Source organism: Syzygium oleosum, unplaced genomic scaffold (assembly GCF_021117445.2).
Source record: "Syzygium oleosum isolate NSW1041296 unplaced genomic scaffold, Sole_v2.1 Sole_v2.17, whole genome shotgun sequence".
Lineage (NCBI taxonomy): Eukaryota > Viridiplantae > Streptophyta > Magnoliopsida > Myrtales > Myrtaceae > Syzygium > Syzygium oleosum.
Genome location: NW_026607501.1, coordinates 4568168 through 4587411, shown reverse-complemented (window position 1 = coordinate 4587411; position 19244 = coordinate 4568168). Strand labels below are relative to the sequence as shown.

The following is a 19244-nucleotide window of genomic DNA, read 5'->3' as shown; positions in this document are numbered from 1 at the left end:
AATATATTTTTTTATTTTTTATTTTTTTTCCTAGGAGGAAAACAAATGAGGAGAAGCCCCCAGGGAGCTCCGGTTCGCCTATTCCACGCACTTCAAAGCCGCGTGCGCGATCGCCGCCGCGCGAATCGCCACCCCCCTTAGCTGGCGCGCGACTGGACCCCACGCGCCAACCCCGGCGCGTGGCGGTGGTGGGGGGTGGGGTTAGGGGGTGGGGGGAGAAGTCCCGGCGGATTTAAACAAATTCCGCCTCGCTCCGCTTTGCCCTAAATCAGCCGCGAGTGGCCTTTCTTTTATCCTCCGATTCCTGAAGAACCGTGACCCTCTTCTCCTCCTCCTCCCCGGCAAAAAATTCGACTTCGATCGCGACCGTCGATCGCGCCTCGCCTCGCCTCGCCGCAGACGGCCGCCGACGCTCGCGCATCGGTCCCTCCCGCCCGGCGCGGCCCCGATTCCGGCAGCGGACGATCGGTATCGGCTCGGCGCTGGCTCCGCGCTCGGCCCTTGAAAATCGCTGTGGGGGTGAGGACCGTCGCGTTTTTTTTGGATCTCGTGTGTTTTTTTGGGGGGGGGAGATCTTTGCGTGCCGTTGCTTGTTGATCGGAGTGGTTCTGACTAGGCCTGCTGCGCGCGTGGTTGGTTTAGGGTTTGGGTTCGTTTTGGGTGTTCGGAAGATGGACCCGATGGATATAGTCGGCAAATCGAAGGAGGATGCTTCGCTCCCCAAAGGTCGGTCTTTTTTTTTTCCCTTCTTCTTCTTCCCTCTTTTCTCTTCGTCTAATGTGTGCGCTTGGCGGATTTCTGTTGTATTGGTTTGGGGATGATGGTGTTTTCTGTATCTCTAATTCGGGGGTCGAGTGGGTGGGTGTGAATTGGGGTTTCGTTTCTGATTGCACGATTGGCTTAGTCAGTGAGAGTGACTTAATTTGGGGTTTAACTATGCGGGGTTTGTCCTTTCGGTTTTCTTCTATCTCGCAAAAAAAACTTGGAAGTAAGCGTGGCGGCGGCGGCGACGGTATTCGTTATTAGCAATTTGTTAGTGAAATTGGAGTTTTCGGGGTATCGAGCACACTGTGTTGGAAGTAGCTTTGGCAGGCAAGTCAATGGGTTGATCCGTTGTGTTGATCTCAAATTGGCATGAGATAGTCATGGATTGACCTATTTGTTATGACCACCTTCTTGATTTCTGCAGTCGGTATTTCCTTCTGGTAAATATGTTTTCTTTTTTCGTTAAAACTTAATGGGATTAGGAGATAGGGTTTGGATACATTGGGCATACAAATTGTTTCGACCTTGCTTCAGTACCTCTTTTGCCATAGTTTTATTTCAATGCTCGTCCTCTTACTGCAAGTGTAGCCATGGGAAGCCCATGACACTAGTTTACTCAATTCTAATTTACTAGCTGATTAAGGGAAACAATTGTGTGGGGACCCATCCTGCGGATGAAGCAATATTTGGCAGCGGGGATGTCATGCATATTTGTAAAACTTCGCTATGTTGTGCATAGTGGGTTTTTCATAACACTTATAACAGTTTGAAATAATTTGATTAATCAGGTGGTATTATACTCGTCAGATCGGTGTGTTCTTATGCTCTACTATGTACTAAAGCGGTCTATCTGTTTATTGTTTTTGCAGCAACTATGACGAAAATCATAAAGGAAATGCTACCACCTGATGTTCGTGTTGCACGAGATGCTCAAGATCTATTAATCGAGTGTTGTGTAGGTGAGAAATAGGTGTTTTGATTGAATATGATCTTATGACAAGCATAAATAAGTCATAGATCATTTTGAGTTGATCCGGTACTTCACTCGCTTGTTTATGGATGGACAAAATGTTATTTGATGATAATAGTCAATGAATATCGCTAGTAAATTATTGCCAATATGTATAATATATATAGTTCCAGTACTTTATATAGTAGCTTTTGGGTTTCAGGTACCATATTGCTTAGGGTTCAATAATTGCAATGGAATGGTGATTCATTTGCATGTGACCAATTTTTTTTTTCTTCCCAGAAGTTTTTGTTTTTTTTTTTTTTTGATCGGAGCTTCCCAGAAGTTGAGTTGGTGCATTTTGTGCACCTGAGACAACATTTGCTTTATACTGGGGCTCTTTTACCAACAATACTTTTATATCCATATTTACTTCTTGATAGGTTAACCATACTCCATCTCTTTGAAACAGCTCCTGTATAGAAACTTGTGAATTTGTACAGAGGTTTTTGCTAAGTTGACTTGCAATGTTTTCATATTGTTTGCCTTTCTCCTATTCTCGTTGCTCCTTAGCTATCGCGTTCCTTTTTTTTTAAACAATATTCTGGTTGCCTATCTGACATCTTTTCCTTTTTATGTTGTCTCCTCAGAGTTCATAAACCTTGTGTCATCTGAATCGAATGAAGTTTGTAATCGAGAGGAGAAAAGAACGATTGCTCCTGAGCATGTACTCAAGGCATTAGAGGTGCTCTTCATGTTCTTGTTCTTGTTCGTTCCTTGGACACTCTGCATTGATAATTGATTTTCTTTTGATTCTTCACATTCTCCTATCCTAGCAAAAGAACCATGTGATTGAGTTCTGTCCTGGTGAATGATAGTTCACAATGGCAATGGTTTTTATCTTAAAAGCTAAATTGTGTTGCTTCCCTGGCATATATCCATTAAGATCTTCGAATAAATTACGTTCTCCTGCATGCTTACTGAAAGCCAAACCGGCATCATTTCAGGTTCTCGGGTTTGGGGAGTACATTGAAGAGGTATATGCAGCCTATGAACAACACAAGCACGAGACAATGGTACTGCTTTCTTTTTCCTGAAGTGTATTTCTGTTGTAACTGTGTGACAAGTTAAAAAACATACTGCTCATTTGCTCCATGCGTGGCTGTTAATATTCTACGAGCTGGTACGTTGGAATTTGAAGATACTTTCAGAGTGGATATCATCATCCCTAACAAACTTTATGGAGATGAATTGTGCTACAATTTTTAAAGCTATCTAAACTTCAAAGCAACTGAGTTTTTTTATATCTTCTGATCGGTTGACTCTTAATTTTAAGCATAAGATCTAAAGAAGCCAGCTTTTCCATAGGGACTTCTTGATTTCGTGGTTTATGATGAGTTCTCTGATCAAAATTTTTGTTCAATATCGCAACTATTGTGGAGGGTGACTCGAGTCTGTTGGTCCTGTTCCTTAAGAGTGTCAGGAACAGAATAAACCACCGTTATTTTTCATTTTCAGTGTTCCTAGTAAGCTCTTGGTCTCTGCTGGTAGAATCAATAATGTTGTGCGTATAGCCTATCCGTTTGTCGAAAAGACAATGCTAGAGAAGAATTATGAAGTGGAGGGATTCAAAAACTAGTTGAACTGTGCATCTGTTGCAAGATGCAAAACATAAGCAGTGTTTGCTCTTTTGTTTTTGGAAAGTCATGTTGCAGTTTGATCCCTTCTTGATTATTGCTTTTGGGCCATGTTAGTTTCAGAAGATGGCTGGAGCATTAACATCTTCTCTTTTAATGTGCGCAGCAGGATTCTCTTAAAGGTGGTAAATGGAGTAATGGAGCCGAGATGACCGAAGAAGCACTACTGGCAGAACAGCAAAGGATGTTTGCTGAGGCACGTGCCAGAATGAATGGTGGGGCCGCTGTCCCCAAACAAGCAGATGTAGACTCTAATGCAGAGAGCTAATTTTAGGACCTTGATTTCCTTAAACCATAGGCAAGCATCTCTAACTCTTCTATAAGTGCTTCTGATCTCCTCTTATTTTGTACAGAGCCAGTTGGGAGGTAGTCTGGCTTTTGTTGATATCATTATACATTTCGAGCTTGTATTTTATGTATGGATGTTTTCCTAATGTAATTAGCGAGGGCTCTTACCATGCTCCAATCCTCTGTTTCTGGTCCGTGATCGCTGTAGTTACTTTTCTATACATCCTCCATGCAATGAAGTTACTCTTCTTAAGAATTGAAGGCTGTTGTTGAGAGCTGTGGCTGCAGATGTTATTAGATGCAGTTTCAATTCTTCCAAGAAATGCTCTCTCGCAAACTGGAAGCAACCAGAATTGGTTCATTGGGATTGCTGATGTTGAATCCTCAAGGATGAATAACAGGAAGATATCCCAGCTTTTTGCTGTCGATAATTTGTGTCATGTGGCGAGGAATAATGTAATTATGTTGAGGGAAATGTCAGCCTACGCACCATGTTTGGAATTTTCTTTCTGAAACTGCTTCTTGATTCTGAAACGGCACATGCCGACACAACTTCACCAGAAGCATAGAATACCACATAATCCAAAGTCAAATTGTTTTAGTAGGGTCTCTCTCTCCTTGGAAAAGGTGAATGACACCTTTGGCCAAAGAAGAAGATGATGATGATACCAGGATTTAGGATTTGAACGAAAATCTTGCCATCCTGATTCGGAGTCTTTGCGAAACTACAGATTTATCCACCCCGCGTGTTGTGTCCCGTCGACAGTCACTTGTCCGAACTATTATGGATATATCTTTCTTGGTTTTGAGCTAAATCAAAGTTGCAACCAGGATCTCTCGAAAAGTTTAAGGATGCCTATTGAAGAGGACCGCCCTGTTATAGACACATGAAAAGAGCCTACGACACCCAGCAATACTTATTGCGCAGTCATTTCGGAGTCAAGCATTACATCGAACATAATCTAATCAAACAAACAAAAGAATCTGCTACGATCTCAATTGAAACCATTGGGAAAGAATAAACGGTAAGGATACAAACAGAATTTATGAAGGCTCGATTGATCGCATGCGTAGAGGAAGAGAGACGTGGAAAAACAGCCCACAAAGCAAATGTCCTTAATTATAGAATGCCACCAGCATGCTGCTCTCTCCGTCTCCTCGTCTACGCATTATCATGCTCGAGCTCCATCTGTCCCGCTTTTCTTTCTTCAGGTGCCTCTACTTGAAACATTCAGGCCTTTTACGAGTGAAACCCGGCTGTATGACACAATTTCTTTGTTAATAAAAATAGTCATAGAAAAAGGATATGCAAACTTGATCAGCAGCAGCAGAAGAACTCTGGCACAGTTTTAATGTGCTTATGATTGTTCAGTGGATGCATGTAAGTTGGAATAGCATAATGCCATTCTGGAAAATGGCAGGGATGGGTTGACTACATTACCTGAAGCAGCATGGAGGGAGCTCCAGCCAGGTCGGGAACAACATGGCTTCTGGTCTTTCTTCCATTGTGCGTGGCAACCGAAGGGCTATTAGCCGTTGTTATGTCCCAAAAGCTGCGCTTCTTAGCCGTTGGAATTGGTGATTTGAATCGGTGATTCGGGCTCCTCAACTCACCGGTGCTCAGCTCCTTAGGTCTCAAGCTAGCCCTTGTGACTACCCTTTTCACTCCTTCCCCTCCCACCCCTATCGATGATGTTCTTTCACCCTTTCGTGAAAGCTGCTTTATGCAATCATCCTTCTGTTTCAATTCCATGGCGTGTTCTTTCTTCATCTTTTGCATGTCCGCCTCCAAGGCTTTGACAGTTTGTTGAAGCTCTTTAATCACTTCATCTGCTCCCTTCCTTTTGAATTCTGGAGTGAAACAAGTGCCTGATAAGAAAGAAGCTCTGGGTCTCCGTTTTTCATTCGGCTGGCCTGATGTAGGAGGAGTCAACAGAGAGGTCACAGAGGACGGGGTGGGAGACGATTGGGCAGCCAAGGATTGTGCGTGAAGGCTGAGGAGCTTCTGTTGCTGCCTAGCCAATTGTGCTCGCAATTCTCGATTCTCTTTTTGTAACTCCAGTAAGAGCTTGGCCTGATCTGTTTCTGATTCTGGTACCTGCAATGTTTCCTCATTCACCTCACATGCCTGCGAAAATATAAGGAAGTATCAATAATGATAGTCAACATCTCCAATGAGAAGCCCCTAAGTTTCAAGAAAATGCATTAAGAAGGAGCATTATTAGTTATCTAAAGCTAGGAAAATAACAATTGCAAGGAATCAAACCTTGGTACGGATTTGTTTGGCCCGGTCTGCCCAATGAAGTGTGTTTTGTGTCTCACCAAATGAGAGATTGCTTGGGCTGATATTGGCGATCATCACAGTATTACAAGATCCCCCTAGAGAGTCCTTGAGCAGTTGTGTGAGCTTTGAGTTTCGGTATGGAATGTGCCTTTTTCCCTCCACAAGAGCACTAATGCAGCTACTTAGTGCAAGAAGAGACCGATTAATGTTGGCACCTTCAAGTGATCTAAGTGTTCTCTGATCTGTGGCAAGAGCTCTCTCTGACCCGGCAAGATCAATCAATGACAACTTACCCACTCGGTTGACCACATTCATGGCGGCATCTTTTACTCGATATTCAACCGCAACCTGATTACGACAAAGCACGGTGTAAGAAACTCGGAATCACAGTTCCTATTGGAAACCTTGTTAACTAAATGTATTTGCAAATATACCTGGAGAATGGCATGGGATCGGGAAGACGTTTCATTGGCCCGTGTTGGTTCAGTTGTTCGGTTTTGGTTCCCTTGGAAAAGCAGTGACATTACCTGTCTCGCAAGCAAATGAGGAAAGAAGATTATCAGCCTCTACATTCAACAAACTCACAGATTAGTGAAGTTTAAGAGGGAATGGTATTATTACTTCATCTGTTGAATAAGCTCTGTATTGCGTGAGACCAGCTGCCACAATCCCCTGGAGAACAGTCAACCGCAATTTAGATATTGATCAAACTTATCAACTAAGACGAGATTGAGAAGAAAAAATATATATTCAATTGCATCCTAGCTAACTGAGGGGCTTTCATATTGGCAAAACAATAACTGCAAAGGATAATGAACAGAAAGACCATTAGCACTAAATAAAAAGTAAAAAGAGGCAACAGTAATACTTGAGTATTCTTCATAAAAGTTTGAGAATAGTTCTTCTCCTATATGTTACAGGGCGAACCACTGAATTTTATCACATGGGAGATCCTAAATTCTAGGTTGAGATAGTACAAGCTGAACTCCTTATGCAATTCTTGAAAAAGAAGTTCCGAAAATGATCATTTTCTATTCCATAAAGCAAGTTCATACAAAAGACTAGACTAGAGAGGAGTGCTATTAACTAGGTTGATGATAATGCAAAAAAGTAAATTCTTCTCGAATACGTTCAGATATATCCGTGATCCAACCTGTTTATCTTCTCTGAGAACAAGAGGCCTTCCGGGAGAAAGCAAATCGCGGACAGTTTCGTTATAGACCTCGAGATAGGACAGATGAACCACATGGTTTCCATCACAGCTCCTCTGCCTGATTTTGGTGAAGAGATCCTTAATTGCCAAAACCATGACTCCAGGATTCTCAACAGTGCCAAGCATCGTGTAAGTCTTTCCAGCTCCAGTTGCGCCATAGCAGAATACAGATCCGTTCCTCCCCTGCAGAACTGCTTCGACTAATTCCGCTGTTCTGTTGATAATAGTAAGAAACACCATCATTCTTTGCTACCATCTAAAATTGAAAAGAAAACTATAGCATTTCCATTCCTAGAGAAGTTGAAGAGCTACTCAACAAAAGAATTACTTTAGCTCCTTCAAAGGCACATTCAAATCTTTTCCTTTTTGCTTTTGGTAATTAGAAATATTAAGCTTGAGAATGCCTAAAAGATTGAGCTGTTTTTCTATTATTTCGGACTCCTACTCCATAATCCAATACATAATCACATCCTGTCCTCTTTTGGAAGTTCTCTGCCACCAAACAGTATGCTTTTTAATGATGCCAATGGAAGTGAAAACTGGTCTGAAAAGCTAGAATCTAAAGAACAAAGAGAGAGCTACACATAGAACAGAACACCCTTAATCTCTAGCAAGAATTCATTTTAACATCGGAACCCCCTCGGCAGGGAAAAAATCGAAAATTTCGCTCATCCGAAGCTTAAAAAGTTCCAGAAAGCTACAACGGACCAATACACATCAATCAACATGGTCGAAACTCTGTCCTACCAGTCCCTAGTTTCCACCTACCCGATTCGAGAACTAGAAAGACAAATTGGAATTTACCAAAGACTTACGACTATATGGGCAAAACTGGAATCGAACTCTTCGCTAGCAATTCAAATGCATTAAAACCATTAAAACCTCAAACTTCCTCAGAAAGAAAGAGAGAGAGAGAGAGTCTCACGTAGCGGCATAAACTTCTTGCTGAGTGGCGGAGTCCGGGAACGAAGCATCAAAAGCGAAATGCCTCCCTCTCAACCTCTTCAGCCTCAGGTAATCGTTCTCGTTCCCGAACTCCGTCAAGTACACGTCCCTCCCGTTCACGATCCTCACGCAGCACCTCGACCCGGCCTCCCTCTCCCTCTTCGCCATCGGCCTCAGCCTCACGAACACCAGGATCCGGCTGTGCTCGCCGCCGCAGCTCCTCTCCCTCGCGGCCGCCTCCGGCTTCTCCGTCTCCGGAACGACCTTTGCCGGCCCGCCCATGGACAGCCTCCTCGCCACCGTGGTGGCGGCGGTGGCGGCGGTCGCCGGAGCCGCCTTCCTCGGGCAGGCCGAGAACCCGATGATCCTGTCCTGACCCGACCCGATGTTCTCCTTCGCGTCCTCGGGCCTCGGGTTCGGGTTGTTGGGCTTGGGCAAGACGAACGTTCTCGTGATCGTGGAGTTGGTCATCGTGTTCTCCCTCATGATCTGACCCAGTTTCGACCCGTTTTCGACTTTCGGCTCCTTGTCCTCCCCCCGTCTGGATCCGAAGAGGTCTACGCTCGGGTGCGTCGAGAAGCCGGCTCCATTCCCGTTCTGCTCCTCCGCCGCCGTTCTCGAAATGTTCCTCGCTTGCTTCTGCTGCTCGTAGAGGAGGGTCAGCTCCTTCATCTTCTCCTTGAGCCCGTGGTGCGGGTTCCGCAGCGGGAGGTTGAGGTTGCTTATCTGGGTCGCCGCCCTCTCTTGGCGGTTCTTGATTCGGGTCCTCGGCCCCGCGCACGGGTCCTCCTCATTGCCCTGCCCCCGGTTGCCGCTCTGCGAGTGAGACCGCGTTGACACCGGCATGTTCCAGTGGCTTTCCCCACCATCCAAACCAGCTGCCCGCTCAAATCTTTCCACCGACCCAGTTGCAGAAGCAGTCCCCACGGTGGCCGGAAAACAGACCCAAGATCGGAAACTTCCGCCGGAGAACCGATCTCGAAGCGCTCCTCGCCGGCGAAAACACTAACCAAGGTCGAAGATTTTGCCCCGGAAAACTGATCTCGAAGCGCTCTTTGCTGGCGGAATCGGTGACGAAACTGCGGAAGTTCTGATCAAGAACAGCAACAGTTCAAGAAGCTGGAACCAGAGGAAGCCGCAGCGAGCGCAACGAGCTCTTGAACAAATGGGAAAAATTGGAAAGAGGGAGGGAAGAGCGGGGATCGAGTGCGGCGGGCGATTCGGGGGAAAAACGATTTCGGTGGAATCTGGGCCGTTGAGAGCCTGATTTTAATCATGGACGGCTGATGAAAAGGGAGTGGAAGTCCGGGGATTTTGAAGAGGATGGCTATGAGCACTCTCCTCTCCCGTCCGAGCCTCCGTGTTAGTGTACGGATGGGGAGAGTGGAGGTAGGGAGAAGTGGAGCGCTCTTAGGGGGGGGGGGGGGGGAGAGAAATTTTGAATGCGCATCGGCCTCGTAACGTTCAAACTGCGTGTCAGAGAAGACCCCAAACGGTCGGGTTCTTCGTTCTTTATGTGTTCGAGGGATATGTTGTCAAATCTTTTCTTGATTTTCTTTATTTAATTGCGTGACTAATTTTTATTTGGGGTCAAATGTGACTAATTAAAGGCTTAATCTTTAGGAGGGGGATACACTTCTCAGATAATTATTATAATTAGGTGCTTTCGAAGCGTGTAAAATCTATTTTTTTAATGTGCTGTGAAACATTTCGAACGCGCAGTAATTTTTTCTCTATCGTCTCGGATCTGTTAGAAATAAGTGGCTGCATCGTTTTTTTGTGATGTAACATGTGCATTTGGGGACACGTGAATTCGAACTATGTAGCAGCTCATGATAATGCCGAAACGGTTAGTATAAAGTAATGATAAAGTGTTGCGTAATAAGAATGGTGTAGCTTGAAATGATCATCAATCATCACTGATTGAAAAAATACTTATTTTCAAATCTATTGTTGCTACCCCATGGCTACATTGAATATCATATTTTTCGCATAGTAGGATAAGCCTACCTCCTTGGTCTGATCAAAGGCATGCCATCCATGTTGGGATCGATAAATTTGTAAGAAGATAATTTAATGTGGCGTGAGCCCAAATTATTATGATGAAAAAAAATCAAACATTAAAATTTCACGATTTTGGAATGCAAGATCCCAATCGGTTATTACTAAGGGTGATCCTCTCTTGAGTAGTTGGATTCTCAGCCTAAAGTAGGGAACTGATCCTGTGATTTCTGATTTCAAATTTTTTTGGAACCTCGAATCGAACCAGTTTGTCCTTGAATCGCTGGGAAGCGACCCATTTAATATTTTGTCTAATAAATCAAATTCATCTAATTAAACATAATAGTTGCATCATTCTACTACAAAATCGTATAATGGTAATGTTGTTTCTTCATGTTGCAGGCAATGGTTCGATTCTCGTTGGATAAAAAAGTATTTTTTTTTTCTCAAAAGAAGTTTCAAAGCCGGTTCAACTCGACAACAAAATTGGTTAGGAACCAGTGTAGACCAGTTCCAGGTAGAATCACTTCTTCCGACCTTTGAACCAGGAACCGAACTGGCCTTAAATCGATTCTTAGTTCGTGGAACCAAAAATCGGACCCGTTTTCCCTAAACCGGTTGCTCCTCACCGGTTCTCGGGTTGAACGGGACCCAGTGCTCACCTCCAGTTATCATCCACCAATCCTTATTTGTCGCACATCATATTTGATTAAATGATCATAGTATATTGTCGGTAAGATGATTTAATGGTTAGTGCACAATCATTAGATGGTCAGATTAATGGACGGTTGGGAATGGAGTGTGAGCATTTGTCCTAAGCTTTTATGGCATTGTAATGGGCTAAAACCACGTTAGATGAATGATGGCAAACTATGCATTTGTCCTTAGCTTTATGTTTGGAAGAATAATCACTGGTTTAACCTAGCACCTTTATCTTTACTTTCACGTTTTCTAATCTGCACCTCATTCGGCTTTCCCAGGTTTGAAGTCAGCACACAATGAGCAGTCCAATTTGATTGTTTTTTAAAGGAAAATCATACCTACCTACATGTCCCAAGTGTTGGTACAAAGCACTATAGTCATCATTTCTATGTTCTTAAAGTGTTTAACATATCAAGTTAGATAAAAAAAAAACTCGAATGTTAAAAACTCGAGTAATTCGAAGAATATAAAGGAACAACGAATGAGCCTGTTAAATCGTTTTCACTCAGCTCCATCGAACTATAGTGTGACTGTACGAGTTATCGAGTTTTGAGGAGCAATTCAGACCGGCCGCTATTTCAAGAGAGCACAAGATATGGTATTTGTGTTGAGTGGGTTATTGAAGAACGTATGGAAAAATTGTTTAAAAAGTTCCAAACTTATTATACTTTTGTCAATTTAGTCTGAAAACCTTTTAATTGTGCCAATTGAGCCTTAAATCTTTTCACGTTTTACCAATTAAATCCATCCAGCAAATTTTGGCCGGAAATCGCTGATATGAACGCCGGCCATTCTAAAGGGCACGACCAGCATTGACGTAGATAATTTTTAAAATATTTTGGTATTTTTCGAATTTTTATTAATTTTTTCTTTTCTTCTCTTTTCCTTCTTTACTTTTTTTTGTCCTTTTCTCTTCTTTCTTTTTTCTTTTTCCCTCCAACGACCATCGTAAGGCCTCGTCGATTTTTCCAAATATATCGCATGACATAATATGTTTGAGAAATTGACTCTCATATTTGAACCAGTAAGAACAATTTTAAATATACATATATCGAAGTGTGTAAAAACATATTCTATGATGCAAACAATTTATTAGCATGGCCAATAAATGGGGAAAAGTGTCAGAAATGTCATACACCTATTGCATTTGTACCAATTTAGTCTTAAACCTTTTTTATGATCCAGTTCAGTCATAAACTTTTTGTCTTTATGCCAATTAAGTCCTTTCAGCTAATTTTGGCCCAATATTGCTGACGTGGACGTCGGGCGGCCTACGTGGCACCGTCGGTAATGACATTAACAACTTTTAATGATATTTTAATTTTTTTGAATTTTGAACTTTTTTGTTTATAATTTTTTCTTTCACTTTCTTCTTCCTCCAGCCTAGGTGCTCGTGTTTTTGGTTGCCGGTGCCCACTCCATCAGCTTCGTTGTGCCTTGTGTAGAGGTGTGCGGAGCTGGACCACACGAAGGACTTGCTAGTCCAGCTCGAGTAGCCCACACTGTTGGCGGAGGGGGGAGAATTGTGTCGGAAGGAGAGGCCGCGGGACCCGCATCGCATACAACATTTTCGCCGAATTGTTTTTCTTGTCATCTTCACATTTGTCATCGCTGGGATTTCTTGGCGGTTGGCTTGTCCCGACTGTTGGAATGAAGCTGATGCGAATGGAAAGAATGCAAAACATAAACTTGTTCAGCCGTTCATCCACATTATTCAAGTAGTTTGGAATCAACTTGTTCATAGTGACCGGAGTCAACACAAAAAAAAAAAACGTAGGGGATTTGTGTCGCAAGTAGACCTGTCAAATGGGTGGGTCAGGTCGGGTTTGGGTTGGGTCGAAAATGATCTGACCCAAATAGATCCATTGAACCCGATTTGACCCATTTTCATGTAATGAAAATATAATGACACATACCCGACCAGACCCATAAAATAATTTTATATTTAACTCAATCTAGGAAAACTCATGCCCAAATCGAAATGAGAACGTGGAGTGAGTGAGTATGACATTGTGTGAGGGCGAGAGAGATGAGTTGAGTTTAAATAAGTTGTAAACTCATTTTTACCCATTTACGATCCATTTAATACTCATATTATGTTTATACCCATTTATGACCCATTTAATGAACATAACTAACTCATTTATAATTCATTTATAGATATATGGGTTAAGAAATAGGTTTATGACCCATATTGACAAATCTAATCACAAGTCTTGTCATAGAAAATGATGCGGATCAATTTTTATGTTTTGATTTCAGTGAAGCATTACTTCTTGTTATGTAAGATATGCAAATGAGTTTTCATGTTCCGCTTACAATCAAACTTGGTTTCTTCATCGCATTTAACATGATTTCTTTTTGTTATGGAATATTTCACTGCTGAAGGGCGAGAATTGGGCACTCCACAACGAGCGAGGAGGTAAGGTTTTGGGTGTAATTCATGGAAATGAGCATCAGCTCGTGGTAATCATAGATTAAAATAGTTGTGCTATTATTGTACAGTATGTTCTCGTTACATCATCATCCTCCTTTGTGAAGTCTAAAATTTTGAGATTAGTTTTTCTTTGTATTTTATAGTCACTTTTGTATCCCTCATAAGTCCCCAGTAAGGAGAAGTAGACAGCAACTAGGAGACAATAGAATTGTTTAAACCGTAAGGAATTCTTGACTTTTTTGACAGTAATTGTTAATTATAAGAGTTAATACCACGAAAAATCCCAAATTCGAACACCTGTGACAAATTTACGCCGAACTAATTTTTTGACCACCAAAAACCTTAAACCGGTATACTTGTGACAAATTTACCCTCTGTTAGTTTCCGTTAAATTTTACCATCGAATTGCTAAGTTGGATAATATGTGGTAGTCAACGAGTGTAGCAGTTTGGGGTTTTACCCCTTTATTTGTCACTAGTTCATCAATTTGTGATTTTCCATGGTATTAATCAAACTTAACGGAGGGTAAATTTATCGCAGGTATACCAGTTTGGGGTTTTTCATGGTATTAACTCTAATTTTATTGCCTTTCTATGCTCAACAACGAAAGAATCGACCTTTTTTGCCTAAAATAGTTTTTCGATTCGTGATGAAATAATGTATGCAACTGCCATCAGTAAATGATATATTGAACAATTTTGTTTCCCACACTTTGTGAGAACCGCTATTTTCTCAATTGGCCTCAAGTTAACAAGGCAAGTAAATTCTCACCAAATAAAAAACAAGGCAAGTAAATTGAAATATCATATTCAATTAAACACCGACGTGTTGGTGAACAAGATTCATTTAGCCAATAGGCATGCGACCCTACTAGTAAAGGGATTGGGGGGTGAGGGACGCTAGTATCTCAGGTACGGGGTTCGACTCTTGTACTCTGTCTCAGAGGCAGAGCAAAAAGTCAGAAAGTGAGGAGAACTACAGATAGGAAAAAAAAAAAAACCAACAACATTCATTTCCATCAATTTTTAACTCTTTCAAAGCAACTATAAGTGCTCTTACAGCTCAACCTACCATCCGGAAAGATTGTGAGAGAACAGAATTAATCAATGCAAAAGCAAATGTGTTGACACGATGCACCTATGTCGTCTTAAAAATTTTTGAATTTTTTAATAATTTTTACATTTTATTTTCTTTTTCCTTCTACCTCCGCTTGTCTCGGACCTCGGCAATGGCCTTCGACGGGGCACAGACGAGGGCCAATCTCGCCGGCTTTCGGCGAGGCTCGAGCTTGCCAGGATCGGGCAAGGCTCAACCTTGCCAGCCTTGCAGAAGCTCGAGCCTCGCCAGAGGCTAGTGAGGTCAGCCCTCGTCGGCTCTCACCTGTGGCCGGTCAGCGGCCGTCGCCGAGGTTCGGTGACCGGCGAAAGAAGAAATAAAAATAAAAAGAAAGAAAATTATTTAAAAATTCGATCTTTTTAAAAATTGTCCATGTTAGCGTTGGCCATGCCTCTTAGATTGACCGGTGTTCACGTCAACAATTTCCGGTCAAAATTAGTGGGAATGACTAAATTGGTCAATTGTCAAGAGGTTTATGACTCAATTGATACAATTAAAAAACTTAGGACTGAATTGGCACAAATACAATAGGTTTATCACTTATTTTTGGTAATTTTCCCAAAATGTTAGTGATGTTGTGTATTAAACTTTTAGCTATTGCCGAATAACATTTTTTTTTTTCCGGTGCTTAAGATTGTTGGCAAATGTGACGCTTTTCGATACTCATTTCTTTTGTTTTCTCGAATGAGCCCTAAGATAAATAAAATTCTAAATGAATCCACGTAGTAGATTGCAAATGAGCTTTTAAAGAACCGGGTCGGTCCATTTTCAATCCCCAGCGATTGAGTAAGAAAATAGAACCCACAAACATCATCTATTCTAAGATAGTAACCTTTTGATCTTTCTTCTAATTCAAAGCTACATATATATCTCTGCATGACAGCACCACAAGCTCATATGAAGCATTTCCCTCTAAATCTCTCTCAACCTACGCGAACATGGCGATCATGGCTACGACACCCGCCAACATCATCGTCTCCTTCCCTCTCCAGCCCCAACTCGGGCATCCCGAAGAGACCTCGATCTGCGAATCCCGATGCGGATCGTCGTATCCTTCGCTCATCTTGGCAATCGGTAGAGGCGACCCGGCGCGGTTGCTGCTGCTGCTGCCGCTGGCGTTTCCTCCTCGAGAGCACGGCCTCACCCCAAGAGGCGCATTGGCTGCCGGTGATGACGACGACGACGTTAATGGAAGCCGATGACAGAGGTTGGGATTGTTCCACGCACCGAAACGCCTGCCCATCTTGCCGTAGAACGCGCCCGGGAAATCGAGCTGGCCCGTCAGGTTGTTCCCGTTCAGGTATAGAGCGCTGATGCGAGGCAGCGATGCGAGGTCGGGAGGAGGAGTCCCCGAGAGAGAATTATCACGGAGTCCCAAGAATCTTAGCCGTTTGAGCTGGGTCATGGACTCTGGGATGTGGCCTCTCAGCCCGGTGTTGGACAGGTCCAGCACTTCAAGATCCTCCAGATTCGCCCATTCAATGCCCGTGAGGTCACCGCGCAGCGTTGGGTTGTTGGACATCACCATCTCCTTCAAGGAGACCATTTCTTGGATGTCTTGGATCAACCCACCTGAGATTTCGTTGCCCCCGAGGTCTAAGAGCGTGAGGTTCCTCATGTTCCCGAGTTCTCGGAGCAGAGGTCCGTCCAGGTTGTTGCTGCTCAGGTCAAGCTTCAGGAGCGAGGTCAACCCCCCAAAGGTCAACGGCAATGGCCCGGATAGGTTGTTCCTGCTGCAGTCGAGGATCAAGAGGTTGCTCAATCCCCCGAGAGCTGGTGGGATGTGACCCACGAACCCATTCGACGAAAGGACGAGCCTTTTCAGGTTGATCAGATTGCCCAATTCCATTGGCAAAGACCCGGTTAGTCCATTCTCGAGAAGGACCAGTGATTGGAGCTGCTTGAGGCTGCCGATGCTGGTGGGAATGGTTCCGATGAGTCCTGGGTTTGATCTGAACTCTAGCGACTCCAAGGTGTTTGATAAAGTCCCCCAGCTGAAGCTGGAGATTCTGACACGGTTTCGGTGAGGGGACAAGAAGCAACTGTAGATGGAGAGTGTTGTGAGGCGCTTGAGCTCGAACAAGTGATGCGTGAATTCTGCATCTCGGGCGCATTTCAGAGAGTTTTCATAGACCGGCCCGATGTTCAAGGAGCTCACGTACCACGAGCCATTGTAGAGATCACAATACACTCCCTGCATTGACCATGGAAAACAAAAAATTCAAGGTTGGCTTTTTCATGCAGCACTCATTCCATAGGTTAAGATACAATTGGCGAGTGAAGGTGACAAGACGTGTACATGAACATATGTATTCTTGAGGTTTGTGCTCCATCACACAGGAAGGTAACTTGTTATTTTGCAGAAAGAAGAAAAGGATCATTATCCAGGGTGTAATCCCAATTACAAAAGCAGGGAGCTACAAACTGCCTCGTATCCCCTATTCAGTCCCAGGCTAACGCCATTCACATTCTTCATATGCTTTTCTTTTACCTCCCTTTTCGTCTTTCTTTCCCATGTTTCTTGAAGCTAACACTTTGAAATTATATCTGTGGGAGGATACACTGCAGACCTAAATTATAATGCCTCCTCTAACCAAGCCTATGAATCTTGAGCCGAAGAGAACTACTATACCAGCAGATTTCAAGGGAAAAAAAAACCACTATAATTTCTAGCGAAAAGAGAGCACTATTTTTGGACTAGAAAAGGAAAAAGAAAAAGGAGAACGGGATTAAGCAATGGTGTATTAAGGTGTTTGTTGAAGAAGGTGATGCACTTGAGCTTCGTTAATCCGAACTGCCAAAAATTTGGCAAAAATAAAAAGTCACACGAGAAGAGCTTAGTGACTCTAAGTCTGATCGATAATTGGAAATGGTATTGATTTCTAGAATTTCTCATTTCTCTTATGAGTTGCAGAAGGAGTAATGGCTCTTGGGCACTAGGACACAAATGCCAAAGGCCATTGCTTGGTGAATCAAATATGACCTTCAAGATTGATGAAGTTCAGTTGGATTACCAGAACTTACGAATCTGAGCTCATTTTCAATGATCTAACTCATGGATTGGGTTACGGCCCTTTTATCATTTTTTGCCAAATCCTTTTACGGTACTTATTATATAGATTTGCAGGTCTTGGCTGAGTAACTTGGGCAAAAAATGTTCGATTGAGAGTAAACGGAAGTAAACTATTGGACAAATCGCAGATCCTAGTACACTTTTTGTGTAATTTGGAACTACGCTAGTAGAGCGCGGTAAAATAAACCAAAAATAAAGGGAGAATTTCTTTAGGGAAGATTCCAAGATACATGCATTGTAATGGAAATTTCAAAATGTGGTTTGGAACTCAAGGGTTTCTTGGTATTGACAATTGCACGTGGGGAACTCCAAGAACTCACTAGACATCATTAGTGAGCTAAGTTACAAGATCAAGCAATGGTGTTTGCATTTGCATGTTTTTCCCACAAGAACCTCAAAAAGTAATGCATAAGACATATGGTGTTTGCATTTGCATGTTTTTCCCGCAAGATGTTCAATGTCCTATGAAACTGAGACGATGCATACTAAAATGCTGGTAACATTATCTCCGATCTCCATCATCTCTTTCATGTTAGTCATAGAGTAGTGAAGTACCTGAATTGGCGTCCACCCACAAGGGTCAGGATACAAATCAGAGCCATTCCACCACTTGCCCACAAAACCCTGAATTGCATAGTATAGTGCCTCTTGCTCTCCTCTCTCCATTGGAGCCCCTGAAGAAGCATTCTCTTGTTCTTGTCCTCTACAGGAAACACCGAACAAGGACAAGGACAACAAGAGTAGCATGATCAAGAAGCAAAGAGGAGGACTAAACGACATCTTCATGGCCAAATCCAACACAAAAGGCCACAAAGATCAGTGAAGAAGTAACTAGCACTAGTCAGAACTCGTATATATCAACCCTTTCAAAAGTCATGAGGGAGACAGAAATCTGTTTACGAAAGGGCCACGCTAAGCTCATCACAGGTCACACCACCATAAAGAGAAGAACATGACAAGAAAGAAAAGCAATGGCCAGAACGTCTGATCTTCCCGGAAAACACCGACAGCACAGGAAGAGAAGCTCCCATCAGACCGAGTAGAGTGTAAAACATGGAGGATTATGAACTGCTCCACTATGCGACTTCCGTACCGATCCCACAAACAGTGAAGCAAGAAACTACACAGGACAAGGAAGATCTAATCCGGAGTCTCTTTTCTGCAACGAAAACAAGTACCAAAAATCACTTTCTTCAAAGAAAATTTAAAAACTTTTCAGAAAAGAAAAGGAGAGATCGCAAATGCCAAGAATGTACTATGAGTTCAGTTGCGAAAGTGAAAATGGAGGGGTGGGCTCTTTTGATGGCATCGGGAGATTTCTTCTCGCAAAGTACGAGGTGACCTTTGGCTCCAGCTCTTCTTTTGCATGTGGTTCTGTTTTCCTGTTGGGGAAGAATTTATGTTAGATTGGCAGGAGGATCAAAGAGACATCGGTCGTTGGGGACAAGGATTTCTAGTTCCGGTTAAAACGCCAGGACTCGTCGTGACGTTACTTTTGGGGATGCAAGCACGGATGCTTATCTTTCATACCAAACGTTCAATAGACATAGAATTCCATCTTGTAAAAAAATATTTTAATAATCGAATCATATTCAAGCGTTCGATAGGAGCCCGTCGCATATTACTTCGCACGCGAAAGAGGTTTATTCTATCTCTTAGTGCATATACAAATTCTTGTTTGTGAGTAATATAAAGCTAGGGTTCTTATCGGGGGACCAATAGGTAAACGGGGGTGTCATAGTGAGACGTGCCATGCATGCATGCATGTAGGTGT

At 42.9% G+C, this 19244-nt stretch overlaps 3 protein-coding genes across 4 annotated transcripts; 1 reads left to right on the top strand and 2 right to left on the bottom strand.

Annotated features, from left to right (window-relative positions):
* The first annotated feature begins 538 nt into the window (after window positions 1-538).
* LOC115676679 (protein Dr1 homolog) lies at window positions 539-3877 on the top strand. Of its 2 annotated transcripts, none has more exons than XM_030599644.2 (5): window positions 539-726; window positions 1635-1724; window positions 2365-2459; window positions 2722-2790; window positions 3521-3877. In XM_030599644.2, exons 1-5 carry the CDS (start codon window positions 672-674, stop codon window positions 3677-3679), a joined length of 468 nt encoding a protein of 155 aa, XP_030455504.1. In that variant the 5' UTR covers window positions 539-671; the 3' UTR covers window positions 3680-3877. The 2 variants fall into 2 exon arrangements, with proteins under 2 accessions (XP_030455504.1, XP_030455502.1); XM_030599642.2 differs by having other exon boundaries at window positions 565-726; window positions 3518-3877.
* Window positions 3878-4544: 667 nt separating this feature from the next.
* LOC115676673 (kinesin-like protein KIN-8A) lies at window positions 4545-9539 on the bottom strand. The gene is given in 8 exon segments (XM_030599635.2): window positions 4545-4932; window positions 4934-4956; window positions 5141-5827; window positions 5966-6331; window positions 6418-6510; window positions 6605-6655; window positions 7137-7410; window positions 8122-9539. Coding segments are annotated over 8 exon segments (2385 nt in total). The 5' UTR covers window positions 8988-9539; the 3' UTR covers window positions 4545-4907.
* Window positions 9540-15212: 5673 nt separating this feature from the next.
* Window positions 15213-19039, bottom strand: LOC115676753 (piriformospora indica-insensitive protein 2-like). The gene is made up of 3 exons (XM_030599739.2): window positions 18727-19039; window positions 18026-18629; window positions 15213-16591 (listed from the first exon to the last, which is right to left on the bottom strand). The coding sequence occupies exons 2-3, from the start codon at window positions 18254-18256 to the stop codon at window positions 15326-15328; spliced, it is 1497 nt and encodes a 498-aa protein (XP_030455599.1). The 5' UTR covers window positions 18257-18629; window positions 18727-19039; the 3' UTR covers window positions 15213-15325.
* Between the last annotated feature and the right edge of the window lie 205 nt (window positions 19040-19244).